This window comes from Melitaea cinxia, chromosome 21 (genome assembly GCF_905220565.1).
Source record: "Melitaea cinxia chromosome 21, ilMelCinx1.1, whole genome shotgun sequence".
In the NCBI taxonomy this organism is placed as follows: domain Eukaryota; kingdom Metazoa; phylum Arthropoda; class Insecta; order Lepidoptera; family Nymphalidae; genus Melitaea; species Melitaea cinxia.
Genome location: NC_059414.1, coordinates 4478686 through 4496842, shown reverse-complemented (window position 1 = coordinate 4496842; position 18157 = coordinate 4478686). Strand labels below are relative to the sequence as shown.

At 32.6% G+C, this 18157-nt stretch overlaps 2 protein-coding genes and 1 long non-coding RNA gene across 3 annotated transcripts in view; all 3 read left to right on the top strand.

Moving 5' to 3' along the window:
• Positions 1–7479, top strand: part of LOC123663832 (FHIP family protein GH13096-like) — a 28561-nt gene extending 21082 nt beyond the window's left edge. The window contains exons 11-16 of the mRNA XM_045598467.1: positions 191–544; positions 866–1397; positions 3494–3672; positions 4245–4386; positions 4929–5048; positions 5779–7479. Of these exons, the coding sequence (XP_045454423.1) occupies positions 191–544; positions 866–1397; positions 3494–3672; positions 4245–4386; positions 4929–5048; positions 5779–6020 (1569 nt within the window). The 3' untranslated portion in view covers positions 6021–7479. The remainder of the gene's footprint in view (positions 1–190; positions 545–865; positions 1398–3493; positions 3673–4244; positions 4387–4928; positions 5049–5778) is intronic.
• Positions 7480–10033: 2554 nt separating this feature from the next.
• LOC123664007 (nischarin) lies at positions 10034–16276 on the top strand. The gene is made up of 4 exons (XM_045598638.1): positions 10034–10474; positions 10710–10956; positions 12309–12427; positions 15603–16276. The coding sequence occupies exons 1-4, from the start codon at positions 10034–10036 to the stop codon at positions 16191–16193; spliced, it is 1398 nt and encodes a 465-aa protein (XP_045454594.1). The 3' UTR covers positions 16194–16276.
• A 433-nt stretch (positions 16277–16709) lies between these two features.
• Positions 16710–17665, top strand: LOC123664154. The gene is made up of 2 exons (XR_006744785.1): positions 16710–16894; positions 17137–17665. It is a non-coding gene; the product is annotated as an uncharacterized LOC123664154 (long non-coding RNA).
• Positions 17666–18157: the final 492 nt, after the last annotated feature.

The window sequence follows — 18157 nt, the reverse complement described above, 5'->3', positions numbered from 1 at the left end:
AAACATTTGTATCGGCCATATAAATATTTGTCGTGGTCGGGCGTTTTGCTTGTGTATTATGTGTCTTTACGGACCAACTGACATAGGAGAAATCCTACTGGGGCCCGTTGAGTGTGAAGCGTTTAAGCGTTTATAAAAATAATACTGCCAAATAGTTTTTCTATAATAATTTCATAAATTATTTTTTTAGCTATCTTTAGTAACTCTATCGCTAATGGAGACACTAATCGATCTAAACTGCGAAGATGTTATGATGGAACTAGTCTACAAGTACCTTCTGAATGGCAACCATTTAATGGCAATGTACAGGAACAAATTGTCCGACCCCGAACCCTATAGGGACGCGGCTGTAGCCTTCATAGGTCTACGTCCTAGATGTTGTGTTAGACCTGTAGAAAAGACTAGGCAATGGGTCGATGAACTAGCCCAAAGCGGAAGGAGAGTGTTGGATTTTAAGAGAGAAGATGATAATAGAAGAGTGAATGGGACGCACGGTGACATCGTCATGAACAATCTAGTCCATGAAGTTAATTTTGATTATGGGGTAGGTGTTTTACGGTTCAAAGAGTTTTATTCTCAAAAAGACAACAAACGAGCTAAATATTATATAGACAAAATATACAGGATATAATAACATAGATATGTCAAAACCAAGATACAATAATAAATATTTTTTATGCAATAGCAATAAAATTAACCTTACCTTTTAGTCAATTTGTGAACTATATACAATAATCAAATCAGAAATTCTTTTCTAGTCTTTTTTGTACTTCAGAAACTTTGCAACCAAAAACTAGATCAGAAACATTTAATTTCTTTGTATAAGTTAGTTTATTATCTAAAGAAATACTGTCTTTCCTTTCAGAACCCAAACGAAACTCTTTATAACAATTACCATGCATATCTATGCGACGCGCGTTTCGAAATCGTATCGCGTTCCATTGCCTGTTCAAACTGGAGCTTCAAATACGACTCGATCCCACCGAAACGAGAAACTAACAATAATTCAACTAAAGAAACGAAAGAGATAGACGCTCAAACGCCTATGAGAGAGCAGGACAGCCTAGTATCAGTGTGCACCAGTGGATACGATACACTGAAGACAAGCGATACGTCTGAAAAAGAACCACACAGCTTGAACTCTTTGAACGAAGTCGCTGAAAGTTCTAAAGTAATGGAGCAGCAATGTAATGAAACTAAAGATTCGGATAGTTTGACGTCGTTTGGTGAAAGTAGCGGATACGATAGTTTTAAGTACCGTGTTGATGATAATGAAGACGATGGGTTCGCTGAGGATTCGTTTAGAAAAAGTTTTGTTATAAAAAATAGTGATACGACGATGTATGATGAAGTACCTTCTGTTAGAAATTGGCGTGTCAGTGCTGAATCTATTATCGGTAAGGAGAAAGTTTTTAGATTAAAAACTATATAGATATTTGTTTTCAGTTAGTTTTGTTGTTGTTACTGTATAATTATCAGTGGCATGCATAGTTTTTAGACAGGGTAGGCAGTCAAAAAAAATATGAACAGCCATACTGCACCTTCTCACAATTTTTTCCCGACTTATTTCAATTTTGTTGGGAATAGAGGCTTTTAGATAATTTCAAGAACAGACAAGTAAATTATTGGACACGTAAAGTGCTTATAATAATGCAGGCATACAAATACACGTACAGGAGCCAACTGATAGTTATCAAACAAATCAGTTACTGGATAGACTGTGACCTCAAAAGACCGGCACTCTGATAATTTCGTTTGTGACAAACAGGAAATAATTGATAACACTATTAATTAGTTACGAAATTGTATGCTTAATGAAAGTACTTGTTTATTTATTAACAAATGAAAAATTATAACGTCATTGTTATTTATATGTAAATCGATACACCTGATTTTTTTTAAATTTATTCGTAAAATCGAACGTGTTAAATTTGGATGCACTGTTTACTTAGATCAAACACACATCTCCGTTACATATTTCACAAGTAAACTTATTCATCACTAATATATTAATATTTTCACTAATAACAAGAACGCACAAACGAAAAATTCAAAGCGAATTACTACTACTACGAAATTACTCTGTGGAATGTTGCAATTATGCGACCGTGTCAAAAATCATAATTATTGGTTAAAACGGTATCGAATTCAAGACAATCAGATTATTCTTAGGCTGTGCCTACTGTCATTGTTAAACCGACCAATGTTAAAAACACAATACTTTGTTCGTGTTCCTTATGACGTACGACATTATAAAATTGTAGGATTATATAATGTCCTACTGTCATTGACTAACATTTTGTTAGCGATTGTAGGCAGAAGTTTCATAAAATGCCCGTCGTCGATTCGCGCGAAGTGCTGATGTCGCATAATATGACGGCGGGTTTTTCAATTGAAGCGGATTTAAATTGAATTATGGTTTATGTCTTTTTAAAAAATATGTAATGTTTATGTTATATATCATATCATGTTATATATCATTTTTAGTAACATGACAAAGTAGGGAGTGCCTTTCTGCATATATGGAATGCATGCTACGGATAGTTATAGATATAAAAATTAGTAAGACCACCATCATCATCATCATCATCATCATCATGATCACTTCAGCCTATCGCAGTCCACTGCTGGACATAAGCCTCCACAAGTTCCCGTCAAAAATGGCGTGATCTCATATGTGTTGCCCATAGTCACCATGCTGCCTGGGTAGGCGGGTTGGTGACCGCAGGGCTAGCTATGTTGCACCGATGAGGCTGCTGCCCGTCTTCGGTCTGTGTATTTCAAAGCCAGCAGTTGGATGGTTATTCCGCCATCGGTTGGCTTTTTAAGTTCCAAGATGGTAGACCAAAGTACTAAATAATTCACTAGTGCATATGTGGCTGAACATGTATTCCAGACCCCCCGTGAGAGCTCGTGGCGGAGGTCTTCCTACCCGAGACCTACTCATACGTCTCGGGTAGGAAGGCTCTCGGTGAGAACCCCGCGTTGGACGGGATCCTACGGGTACACCGGATCGGGCAAGAACCGCTAATGCGGAGGGGGGGGGGGACCTGGCGGAGCAGCCGTATGGCACACGCATAACGGCTGCCTTGCGCTCGGTTCTTGAGCGGTGGATGCGCCGTAAGCGCAAGCCCCTCACCTTCCGTCTGACGCAAGTTCTCACCGGGCACGGCTGCTTTGGTGAATACTTGTGTCGGACGGCCCAAAGCGTCGCGATCTGACGACAGTCCTCGGAGGGGACTTGTCACTGCCGAGCGTCAACACCGTGATGCTCAGCGACGAGTCCTGGAAAGCGATGGTCTCCTTTTGCGAGACAGTAATGTCCTAGAAGGAGAACGACGAGCGGATGAGAGAGGAGGCCGCCGACGAGGCCTCCGTCCGCAGGCGACGAACGGGGGTGCCTAGGAGGCGCTACTTAATGCGCCTCCAGTAACGCCCCTGTGCCCGTGATCCCGTATCTTGAAGAATTATGTTCTTATTTTTTTAATTTCAGGACCACTACTCCTTAGTCTTCTAAAGAAAGCCGCCAATTTCCTAGAATCAGACGTATCAATAACTTGTCGTGTATCAAGTGTACTCAGTAAATTGGCTTCAATGCCGACGCCTCTGTTAACAGTATTACTGCTGTGTCCAGGCTTTGTGCTACAACCTAATGTGCCTTCATTATTTCAGGTGAGACTTTTGACTTTACTGTTTACTGGTTAAAAGTAGCCAATATTTGTTGCAATAAACAACTCAATTACTCGAACATATTAGCCAGGCTTTATTGAAAGCAATCATTTTAATATAGGTGTATCTCATACAAGTTTTTTAAATATTATATAAACTGGAAATATATTTGCGCTATTATAATAATAAACAGTCTGACACTGATTCCGAATTACTTTCAATTTAATTTTTTTTTAATTTGAATGTTGTAATTTTATAATAATACTTTTGTGTTGTGGCGACATCTATCGCGTGACATACGAACTACGTAACTATGAACTGACGTATCCTACATCGCGATATTAAAGTTATCAGAGCGATTGAGTATATATACAAGAACCCGACAACAGCCGTCGGGCAGTAGCCCACCAGACACAACATCCGTTTGGTCGGAGGATCCTCCCTTTGCGATGGGGGATGAGGACCTTTACACCGATTTTCCTCATGCACCACCAAACTGCTAATGCTAATATGCTAACTAATTGCCAGATTATAAAATATAATGACTGTATACTAAATATCACTAAAAATTTCAGATTCTCAATAGGTTAAAGGAAGAAATTGACGAATTAACCAACGGGTTGGACAACGCGAGCGAGTTGGTCGACAAGGCGAGAGTTTTTCTCATACAGCGAGAGATGACTTTGGTCAAGTCGAGGGCGCAGACAAACGAAGATAGTGAGTATTGCAATATTATAATGAAACTATTTTTTTGGATTTTATCGCGATTTAGTAGGTTTTTTACATGCCCGACGTTTCGGATACTTTACAGCAACCATGGGCACGGGAGGACATCCATCCATATTGCGCATGTTGCTCGACCAGTTGTCCATCCAATCAATTAACTAACTAATCATTTGTATGTAGTTAGTGAGTTTTCAATATGGCTGCATCGACTCAAGTTCAAATGTATATGTACCAGAGTGGTAACGGCCGCGATGATATTAAATAAAACATAATTGTTTTGGTAAAACAGACATAAATTTACATCGATAAATAATAAAAGGAAAACTTAATCAACGTAGTGGAAGTCAATACAATACGTATCTAGTCACCACATAACAAGCGCTAGCTTTCCAACATAATGGAAATCGTCAAAACTGGTAACTACGCCCAGTAAAAAGTTACGTAGTAACGCACATATATTGAAAATCTCCGCTTTTATTGAGGTCGATTAGAAACAAGGCATCTAGTTGAAATGTACTTTTTAAAATTCTTAGGTCAGCCACGGCCAAACTCCCCAGCGCAAAGAGTTGATGACTCTCCTTTCAAACGAGTGGAAGCCAAAAGACGCAGTTTCTCATCTAGCTTCTCGAACATGTTTAATAAGAAATCCTCACGTGAGTATAAAATTTCGATATCACTGTTTTATTATAGCCCTGCGGTCACCAACCATTTTGTAGTTCTTAACATGTGTATACATAAAATAATTTTAAAAATTATCGCTTCAGCCTGTAATATCCCACTACTGGGCATAGGCCTCTTTCCTTATTTCTTTCTTCTTTTTAGAAGAAGGATCAGAACTTAATCCACCACGCTGCTCCAATGCGGGTTGGCGGATATATTACTATGAGTAACGATCGCATATCAGGTGTACATGATAACAACCGGGACCAACGGCTTAACGTGCTCTCCGAGGCACGATGGGGAGACCCACAAGGACTTCACAAACACCCAGACCACGGCAAACACCTGTATGACCAATACAAATGTTTGTCATGTGCGGGGATCGAACCCGCAACCGCCAGCGCAACAGGCACAATCCATGGCTGCCGTTGCGCCAAAGCGGCGTCTTAAATCGGCGTCATCGTTTAAAAATTAACTAGATTGGAATGAACATTTTGGTTAATATAAAAACGTTATGTCCATTTCCAAGATCCGTATGTTTATGTTCCTATTGTTTTATGATCACAAACTTGTCCTTGAATATTATTATTTTTGAATATATCTATCTATACAATCATTCTTTGAATATTTTGAGCTGCGAGAAGCCTTTAACTTTTAGTAGTCTTTTCACTCATAAAATTGTTCTTATTGGTGTGTCTGATCTGATCTTATAATATATTTCAGTATCACCCACACAAAACTCGCACAGCCCCCAAAACTCAGCTCACAACTCGCCCGCGCAAAGACTCCCAACATTCACACAGGAAGCGTACTGGAACCAATCCATCACACTCCGTTCCGTCCTAAACGCAGTCGTATTAGACGAGTGGCTCAAAGAACTATCAGCTCTATGTGAGGAACAAGCCTTACGACTGTCAGCTGATTGCTACGAAAACGACACATACATACGAACGGTGGCATTATGACTGTTAGCCAAAGCCTCTGAGGGCAGATTAAAAAAAAATAAAGTCATATCTGACACATTCGTATGAAACGCCTTAGAAACTTTTTTTATGAATGTAAATAAACTTTCGGTTTTTTTTTTGTTAATTTTAAATAACGATCAAATTCTCCCCTTAGCCTTTGTAATATTTTTTTTTTTTTCATTAAAAATATTATTATTTTTAAATTAATATTAGTCTAGATACCTTAGATGTACCTAAGTATCACATACTTAATTTTAAGTACCTTACTCAATGTAGGGTTTAAATGTAGATGCAATCATATTTTTATTCATCGAATGCCATGATAGTAATTTTGAACTGTGATTTTATAATGTTCAAAAAGTAAATTGGAATATAATTTATTTTATACAGTTTTTAAAATATTTTTTAAAAATAATATTTATACTAAGGTGCGTTGTATAGAATGTTACATAGGGCTGTGGAGAGTACATCTGTGACACGATCCGCATTTGAAAAAAGATGAGGAACAGATGTTTAAAAAAGTTTTAATTTTTAATGTATTTTACTTTTAGCCTTATAATTAATAAAATGGAATTATTATCATAGATTTTTTAAACTCAAACTCGCATTAATAGTAATTTGTGTTTTGTTTTATATTCATAAATTTTATTTCTGAATGTAGGACAATTTGAACTTTGTTTTAGAACAATAACATCGCTGTGTTAATTTTACTAGAATTTTTTTTTTTTTAATTCTCGACTTAATTTAGTAATTATCATAGTTTTTTAAATTAATCATTGTTATATTCGTGCAACGATTATTATGTTTTGTCGTATTTTTTTAAGCTAGTGTTTTTGTGTTTTTATTTAACAATTTCATGTCATAAAATTTACAATATTTATTTATCATAACAAATACTCTTAAGTACTTGTAATTATAAAATCTAATGCGCAAATAAAAAAAAGCGTTATGCATAAACGTCCTTCTCCGTCCATGGGATGTAAAAAAATCGATATTAATATTATATTTTGCTATACATATTGAGTATATATGTATAATATGTATATCGTCAACGCTTTTTTAAATTAAATATTTTTAATATCAATAAATTTTATACAATAACTAATTATCATTAAATAGATCGACTGTTTTGTCAATTTAAAACCAGTGATGTGAACTGTCAATTGTTTTGTTAATTTTTTTGATTTTAAAATTTATGTCATACTTATCAATTATATTTTTAATCGTGGAGTCGATGGCTGTCCTCGAAAATTGTTTATAATAAGTAAGGGAAATGAATAGTATAGAAGTATAAGATGAGATTATGAATGCAGTACTAAAATAATCCCAAAATTAAAGAAATAATAATCAAATGGAGTTTCAGTTGTCTGATACAATAACTATTATTATTATTATTATTTATATATTAAATTTTGACAGTTGAAACCGAAAATTAATAAACTGTAAGAATCTCTTTCAATTAATTTTTTTTACAACAATTACCAGTGTATTGAGCATTTGTATTATAAGTTAACAACCAGTAAAATATTAAAATTATCAAATACTGCTGTATTATCTAAAATTCTAAACGAATTAAGTATTCGTTTTTTTTTTATTATTACTTAAAATTAGGTTTTTTAAAGAGTAACATAAAATTTAAGTGCAATTTTATTATAATTTATTTATTTGACCCAGTTTTCATTTTAACTTAAATATATTAATTAATCGGTTTTATAATAATATATAGGTACAAAATACTGTATTACTAAACTTGCCATAACTTAGAGTTCAGCACATGTTCAGTAGATATTGTAGAGTTGACCGCGTATAGTATTTGCTATTAAATATTTTTGTACATCAATCTTCATAAATGTTCTATTATATCAACAATTTTTCTAAAATCAAATCAAGAAAGGTGTAAAAATAAAGAATAAATTATTAAAAGAATAATACTTCTGAAAACCGTAAAATTTACAGAATGTGTACACACTCTACTTTAAAAATAACTTCTCAGCTGTATAAAAGTTTTTGTAAACTTTATTTGCACAATTTTAATTGTATGAAATCTTCAATATACTTAAATAAAGTTGTGAATGGAAATGTGATCTTTTATTTCTACATCCTAAAAGAATTTGTTTAACTTAACAAGCGGATAATGCATCCATTGTCTTTTTTTATTCAAGTAGGCTTTAAAAATACTTTAATTGTCATATTACAAAGTATATGGCTTAGCTCGCTTTTCTAGCGATAAGGCCTCTGTGTATCTCTCTCTATTTCTTTACATTTATTATTTTTGTTTAACTGACTTTATGTAAATACTAGCTGCTGCCCGTGACGTCGGCTGCGTGAACGCAATACAGCACCAAAAATACCTACGATTATACCTTTTAAAATAACATTCATTTACCCGTTTCTTCTTTACATTTCATATCTGCAGAAAAATCTCATAGATGGCTCTGCTTTAAAATTGTCTTGTCTACTTATATTCATTTAATTATGTTTATCGGCTTAGTTACTTATATTGAGTGATTTTTATAGTGTGAAGCTAGCTTATATAGCATAGTTATTAACATAATAACAACAACATTCAAATATGCGTCGTTAGATTACACGTTGTTACAGAATGCGTTGAGGAAATAAATGTTCACTGCTCGTTCCCGGTAGGTGATAGCATGATAATATGTAGCCTAAATGTCGACCCGACTTCTTAATAATATTTGTGCCAAATTTGAAGTAAATCCATGCGGTACTTTTTGAGTTTATCCCGGACATACATACAGACAAACAGACAAAAATTCTAAAAACTATATTTTTGGCTTCGTTATCGATTGTAGATCACACCCTAAGTATTCTTTTAAAAAAATATTCAATGTATAGTTTTGACTTCCCTACCATTTTATGTATAGGTATGATGTTGTACAGTAAAAAGTGTTATATTTTGCGCGAAATATTACTAGTTATGCGGATGCTACCAGTGTTTATATGTAAAGCTACTTCACGTTAGTATTTTTAAAGTTAAATCAAATAGTTCTCGTAAGATGAAATTTAACTAATAATAAGTATTTATTGTCCCAGTATTTTATATAACTATGCTTTTTAATCATTTCGACTAGCCTGTTGGTGCAATTTGTAGTGGCTTTTCTGCTCCGCGGGTTGCGGGTTTAATTCCCACCTGAGTTTGGGTGTAATATTTGTATTTATATATTTATATATGTATTATTTCTATGTACATTTATCAAAAATAACAAAAAACTACCTATAGCTTAAAAAATTACCTATAACAAAAACATTAAGTCGCTTACCAAAGGAACAAACGACCTTGTGTGTATGGTATAAGTTTTTTTTTTATACATTTAGGTCGGCAAACAAGCTTATGACCCATGGTTATCGTAGCATATAGACGACTGCAACAACAGAAGCATCGCAAGCGTGTTGTCGACTTTTCCTTCTCCAAGAGCATTGGCCATCTTATTCACCACACCGTGTGGTCTGGGTGTTTTTATTGTGTTTGATCTTTGACACATTACTCTCATTCTATTATGGGCTAGCATTTATTATTTAAATTAATAAGATAAAAAGACGAAAAGAGAATGTGAATATTTCTAGGTTCGTGAAAAATGCCCAAATAAACAATCAAATTTTGTCTATTTACGAATCTTTACCGAGTAAATAATATTTTAAGCAAAAGTTACAATAGCTTGTCAATTGCATAAAAATATTACCTATATTACGTCTTAATTTTAAAATATTATTTGAATGTTCACGTAATTCTGAACGACAGGGGGAATTAATTAATTCTGAACTATACATAAATGTCAATGTACATGACATTCCGTAAAAGTCAACTGTCAAACTGCAAGTAGCAATCACAATCAGCAATCTGCAATTTTCATTTGGAATTGGATTTGCAGTTGACTCAAACGAGTTGTGTAGTTTGTGAGGGAGCGATCAAATAGAGTTAGCTGTTGCATTACTAGAAATGAGAAGTTAAAATTAATAAATAATACTTCAATTACATTCAATAAATCTTAAAAATGTCGTCATTTATAAATCATAGAAATGACAGTACAGTGAACGTTGTGGAAGCCTCATCGAAGGATAACGTTACATACTATAAGATCGTTGTTAAAGTGGGCTCTGTGCAGTGGGATGTGTCGCATCGGTACAGTGATTTTGTGGAACTTCACGAGAAGTTAGTTAACGACCATGGCGTGGCAAAAGATTTATTGCCACCAAAAAAAGTTATACGTAATAAGACACCGAAATTTGTTGAACAAAGACGAGAAGCTTTAAACGAGTACTTAAAAAATGTATTTAAGTACCTGTTGCTGACTATGCCTCCGGAGTTCGCACATTTCTTAGATTTTCATTTGTATGATATATTTTTCTTACTACAAGATCTGGCCAAAAAACTTTTCTTGGAAGGCGATAAATTGTTAGAAAATGAGAAGTCACACAAATTTACTTTAATTGAGGTAAGGTTCTTTTAAAAACCATACACTTTATAAACTTTTGACTGTATTCAAAAACAAAACTATGAATAATACTTAATTAAATTGGAATATAAAAATCTTTTTACACAATTCTTTTAAATCATAAATTTAAGGTAAAGAGTATCATGCAGTTTGTGCTTTATTGTATAATATAATAGAGATAAAGTTAAAATATTTTTATTATGTAACTTTAATCAGGATATTAACTTAATTTCAGTTACACGCTATAAGTGAAAGGTTCAAAATGGCTTGTCCCCCAACAGAGAAGCAGGACCAAATGTTTGACTTCAGTCATATTCTCGATTTCTGTTCTCAAGTCAAGTCTCTCAGTATCGAAGGAAGCTACGAGAAATTAGGAACCAGTAGCATAGTACCAAACGAACTGTTCTTTGACTTAATTCCATTTAAATCACTGGTTGATTTAAGGGTGCTTGGTGTGCCCATGGGTTGTATACAAAGTGTTGGTAAGTTCACTAATAACATTATAATTTTTAAGATTTTTTTAGATCAATGTAAATACTTTGTGGATTGTAAATCTTACTTACTCTATATACTTTTCTACAAGCAGTAATTTTTTTCAACTAGCATTATTTATAAATAATATATTTGTTGCAATACAAAATAAATTCTAACTGATAGAATTCTAAATAACCACTTATCTCATCCGAGTTAATAATAATAAAGAATAATTAATAACTTTTAAAACCCATAATCACTTACACTATTTTTAAGATCTAAAGTAAGATATTTACCTAATTACTAGTTAGTCATTATGAGTTTCCAAATATTGGCACTGTTGCAAGTATTATAGTCAAGTATACACTAAAATACTCTTAATTTTCATGAATTGTTTTTACATTTTAATCTTAACAATAATAATAAGAATATTTAAGAATTTTAACATTAATAACCAATGGATGAATGGATATCCCATTAAAAATAAATATTTCTAACCTATATGTAGTACTTCAACATTTTTAAATAGGTATATTGAAATAAAATTGATTGTAATAAGACTTAATATGATAACAGTTTTTCTTAACAGGGCACTTCAAAATAAGACATAAGATAACTTGAATAATTTAGTTTCTTAATTTGATATTTATTTAGTCCACAAAATGCTGGCAGTGCATAGTTTTAGCTATAAACGTTGTGACCTTGTGGAAATTTTGAGATAAAAAAAGAGGTTATTTTTGAATACAGATATTAATATCTAAATACTATATTACATCACAAGTACCTTGAATTTGAAAAATTATGTAACATGTATTATTTTTCATATTTTGCATCCTATACTGTAAATTAGTACTCGATATATGTGTATATAAAGTAGTAAATAAACACTGACCTGTATTTTCTGTATAGTAATTTGATAACATTATTTAGCTACTATTAATGTTTATACATGTAAGCAATATCTGTGTGACGACGGCAGTAAAGAATATAGCCTCACCTTCTCTTCTCGTGAGTGTCGTAAGAGGCGACTTAGGAATAACACAGTTCCACTGCCACCTAGAAACTTAAAAAGCTAACCAATAACGGAATAATCATCCAACTGCTGGCTTTGAAATACACAAGCCTAAGACGGGCAGCAGTGTCTTCGGTTCGAAAAAGCCAGCCCTGCGGTCACCAACCCGCCTGCCCAGCGTGGTGACTATGGGCAAAACATATGAGTTCACGCCATTTTCGGCGCGAACTTGTGGAGGCCTATGTCCAGCAGTGGACTGCGATAGGCTGAAGTGATGATGATGACATGTAAGTAAAAAAACATTTACATGTATTATTTTCTACTAAAATTCATTATGTTTTGTTCCAGGGAGCCTGCGTGATTCACTTGTCAGCCTTTCGGTACACATAGCAAGTGTTGTATCATTGAATGAATTTTTACTAGTTGATGTTTTACATAAGGATCAGTCAAGTCTCGCCGACACCGTGGTGAGTTAGCAAAATTAAATAAACTTATATCGGACGTGAACTCATCACATGATAAGTGCCAGTTTTCAATTAAAAATAAAGAATCATCAATCAATCAAAATCGGTCCACCCATTATGTTATGAAGATGGTCAAGACAATCTTGTAGAAATTATGTTTTTTTAATTTGCTTTCACCTTGTCCTGACAATAACTAACACAATAAAAAGAACTATCCAGCCTAAAAAGAACTATACACTATAGACGGCGCCACGTTACGCTTAAACCGAAAATAAAATCATCATATCAAGAATTTCGATCTAGCGGGTACATCGTTCCATAGCTTAATTGGCTAGAGCGCCGACACGGTCAGTCGAAGACATGGGTTCGAACCCCGCTGGAGCGGTCAATTTTTGATATGATATTCAACTATACAGTCATTCGAAACTTATTTCGGTAATTCATTTTTATTTGTAACGATGAAATCAATAATTAATATAATATCTACCATTAGCAGAAACCTTATCACTAAAAATAATTAGCAAATAATTCACATACAAAACAACATGTGTTGTAAAAAAATTCATTACAATTTTTTTATGATAAATAAATAAATGTTATCAGGGCAAAAGGAAGGTTTTAATTTAAAAATGTAAAGAAAAAAACTATTATTTAAACTATTACTACTAGCTACCAACTTAGCAGTTCAATATTAAATAAATTATATGGATAAATATATGAATATTCTGGTTTAGAACTGGTTATCACATCTTAATCATTTCAATGAGTCAGATAATATGTTTTCATTGTGAATAAGGTTACATTACCACAATTTAGGTTACAGATGACTACACACTATCTAACAATTTTATATCTATGAATATATCAATACATATAATAAAAACGTAACGGATCGCTGTCTGTACATGGAAGATATATGAGAAAAAAATATTAGGAGCTTTATCCACACAAATAGCACCCAAAACAATGATTGTTAGGATTTTTGTCTGTTTGTCTCTGCGTTTGTGCAAGCTAATCTCAGAAACAGCTTATCCAATTTAGATGTGGTTTCCACTAATATATTGTGATAGACTTCACACTTAGTTTTTTTTTCGTGTCAATCAGTTCATAAATAAAAAAGTTATGTACATTTAAGGAATCACATTGAAAATGTAAATTGTTGACTAGCCTGTTGGCGCAGTTTGTAGTGGCTCTGCTTTCTGTTCCACGGGTGATTCCCGCCTGAGTCTGGGTGTAATATGTGTATTCATATATCTATATATGTATTATTTCTACATATATTTATCAAAAACAATATATTTAATTAGATATAACAGTCAGCTGTTACCTGTAACACAAGCATTAAGTTGCTTACCATAGGAACAGACGACCGTGTGTGTATGTTAAAATAAAAAAAAATGTAAATACCCAAACGCGGACGAAGTCGCAGACACAGCTAGTGTCTAAATACATCTCGTGAAATAATGTGTTCTGATTATAAAATCATTTTAGATTATTTATTTGTTAAGAATCATTAACGGAATATAAAAATATAATTATTTATTTATTTAATAAAGGCATACCAACTAAGTACATAAAAATGCTTTCTACATTAAAACACTAAAAACACTAAGTTATAAAATTATACACTTAAAGGTTTGCATAACATTGTTAGAATGTCACTGTAATCAGACATTAATCTTATTTGTGTAATCTACCGAAAAAATAATATTTGCTACAATTAAAAAAAAAAAAACAAAGCTATTACAATTATACATCAAAGTCCATCAATACTTTATTTTTCTTTTAAATTGGCTTAATGAATCTGCGAGGATGTCCATGTCTATGTTAAGAAAAACTCCATTTCATTTTTTTTGCATAAGATTAAGCGGTGTGTTATCTATATAGGTAAGTCTTTAGATTAAGAGTCGTCGAATTAACTAAGCTAAAGAAAATATGACCGTTTATCGTCATAATTTCGTTACAAAAAAAAATAAGCCTAACCTATCTAACTTCCAAATTAGACCGTTTATCGACATAATTTCGTTACAAAAAAAACTCCTAACTTATCTAACTTCAAAATGACGGTTCTTAATCTAAAGACTAGCCTTAAATAGTTAGATTTATTATGTATAACATGAAATGATTTATATATTCTATAGAAGCCATCCCTGGACGATATTCTGGGTACACTCAAATTAATTCGATTCAAGAGGGAAGGACAGTCAATCATACGATTAAGCAATATATGACAAATAGCCTTGTATTGAGATATCAATGTTTTAAATTCACTTTCAAATAAAATTTCTTATCCTTTTTAAAAAAGCCTTCCAAAAAAGAAAGAAATTCTCTTTTCGATTGTTTTTTTTTTAAATGTATGTTAACCTTAGAACTTATGACTGAGTGGATCGATTTCGAGTATTTTTGTTTTAATCGAGAGGTGATGCGGTCATTTAGTACCGATTAAATTTAATTGCGATCTAACGAGTACTTTTCGAGTTATATCTATTAATGCTTACTTACTTGACTATTTTTTTTTGTCGATCTTCGTTGTATTATACCGCATAACCCTTCACCAAGTATACCGATTTTAATGATTCTTGTTTTTCTTTTATTCGAAAGCTGATACTTGTCTTGTATTCCAATTTAAATTTTATTGAGATCTCATCACTACTTTTTGAGTAATCTTTGATGACGCGTATTTACTTGACTATTTTTTCGGCTATTTACGTTGTATTTACTTGTCGATGTAATTGAAGTCTGTTTTTTTTTCGTGTGCAAGCAAACAATTATTTAGTTTGTATTCTACTCATTTTTAACCGACTTCAAAAAAGGAGGAGGTTACTCAATTCGACCGTAGTTTTTTTTATGTTCGGGGATAACTTCGTCGTTTATGATCCGATTTTCATCTTTCTTTTTTTGTTGAAAAAGAGATATTCCAGGTGTAGTACCATGATAAGTTAACCAGGATCTGATGATGGGAACCCAGAAAAATCGAGGGAAACCCTTGAAAATCGTAGGGACTAGTGCGTTTGTTAATTTTGTTCGTCTACTTACGTTGTATTACTTGTCGATGTAATTGAAGTCGTTTTTTTTCGTTTTCGCAAACGAAAAATACTATATTTGTTATTTATTCTTTAAGACCAATTTTTAGGCTAACATAGTTGCCTTTTATTTTAGTATTATTTGCTTTTTTCAGATTTGGAAGAAACTGACAGTCATAAACTTCGCGAGTAACAACATAAACAATGTCGACTGGGCGATTAAATTGGTTCCGAAATTACAGCATCTAAATCTGTCCTCCAACAAACTATCTGAACTCTGCGATATATCATGCCTTCATGACTTGCAAGTACTCAACTTATCTATGAACCGCTTCTCCACATGTCACAATTGGCACGCTAAAATAGGTAACATAGTAAAAATAGACCTTTCTCAAAATAAAATTGAATCTCTGCAAGGTTTCTCCAAACTGTATTCACTGGAGAGTCTCGATCTCAGTTGTAATTTAATAACCGACGTCGAGGAAGTACAGTATATATGTAACTTACCGTGTTTAGAGTATTTGTGGTTGACAGCTAATCCTGTGGCATCGTCCATAGATTATAGAGTTAAAGTCATTGAGCAGTTCAACGCTCGGATGTCAGAAATTTGCCTTGATAATGAGAAAGCTTCGGAAAAAGAACTCGATACTGCTAGAGTATTGCAAGCATTGAGGATAGTTAAGGAAGGTAAAACACCGAGCTTCTTAAAAAATAACAATACAAGTCACAGTTTTAATAAGAGTTGACGACAAATAACTGTAAAAATTAATTACTAGGTGTAAGATTTATTAAATTAAATAAGAAATAAATGTTTCATATGAATAAATTAGCAATAAATAATTGATAAATTTATATAATAAACGACATTCCGTTAATATGTATTATTATGGGTGCTTAGAAGGATTATTTATAAATAATCCTTAAGATATTTGGCAGCAATACACGTATGGTGCGATTTGGTAAAATATTACCAAAATTAAAACACATTGCGTGTTAACTGATTACAAATCATTATATTACTATTTTTCTAAAGGACCAATCAAACAAAATTAATAAACTGCTTCTGTACTTTTAAAATGTGTATATAGTTTTGTATATAGGGCGTTCGACTTTAAACTACGTTCATTCAAATGGTGTAGGTGTAATATATCACATTTCATGAAAAAAACAATTCCTATTTTTAAATTTTACTTTGTCTAATATACGAGCTACTCTGACAAGGTACTTCTGCATAACCGTCTAATGAGCTCGTAGACGGCTATAATTTACAATAAATAACATTCTACGAGGAAAAGAATTATTCCCAATACACAGATCTTTAGTTGTATTCGTCGGTTAGTAATAATTTTCCTTTTAAATGAGTGTTTACATGCCCACGAATAAACAAAGTTAAATTTAAAAGAGCTAGGATTTTTTTCTCGCTACCGTGATTTATTACACCTACAGAGTGCCTAGTGCGAGTTTTATTCACAGAAACATGAGAGAAACGCGTTTATACGTGAAGATTATTTTGCCTGGGAATTTAAACAATGCAGCCTAGGCGATAAAGAATAGTATAGGATACAATCTATACAGAGTCATCTAGCGGCAAACGCGAGAACTATGTTGAAATCCTGAATTTTCGATACAAAATGAAGTTACGCCCGTTATTGCGAGACGGATTAAACAAAACTCGCACTAGGCACTCAGACCGCCCCATTTAAAAGAACGTAGTTAGGAGTTTTAACACCTTGTTACTATTTCGGGTAAATAGTAACAAAATATTGCATAAAAACATTTAAAAATGTATGCAATGTTTATAAAATCAAACTTCCCTTTTGTAGCGTTTATTTTGGATAATGACTAATTTGTTGTTTAGATCTAAATGTCGTATGACCCTTCGATGTGATAACAATAAGCTTTATATGTGATACTTATATACTTGTAATATATTCGTGTAACGTTGTTATTAACAATATGTGTATGTATTTGTTATTTATATTGACCTCCATTTTGTAAATGTTGCAACCTTGTAACATATATAGTGGAATCTATATATTTTTATCATTTGCGATAGTATTCTTTACATAAGTATTATTTCATGATTGTATTAAGATTTTTGTTGTTAATTAATTTTAATTGCAAAAGTTTTTTAAACACGTAATATTTTATTTTGTTGAACAAGTGGCCTTGTTTATACGGTGATTGAAAAAAAATATATTAAATTCTATTAAGACTATTTATTGTTTCATTACCTATAAAGTACATTAATGATGGTATTTTACAAAAAAAAAAAAAAAACTATATCACTATGTAGAGTTCAATTTACCCACATCCATACGTCAAAACAGGACGAAAATAATGATTTATTTACATAAATATTATGGGCGTCTTTTTCGTATTTATAGCCTTTGCGTAAAAGCTTTAAAAAAAAAATTAAACACAAACTGCTATTTATCACTTTTTCATAAAAAAAGACGTTCATTTTATGATTTTTTTTAATAATTATTTCATTTTTCATTTAAATTACAAAACTCTACCGACACCGCTTCCAGTCTTCCATAATTAATACTTTACATTATTGCTTTAACAATCAAATAAGGCAATGCAAAAGCCTCAAAAATAATCCTTAAACATCACTGGCTTTTTCATTACTATATTTAATAACCACTTAAAACTATTTGACTTTCAACGACTTACATAAAAATATACCTAAGTAAATTATATTTTA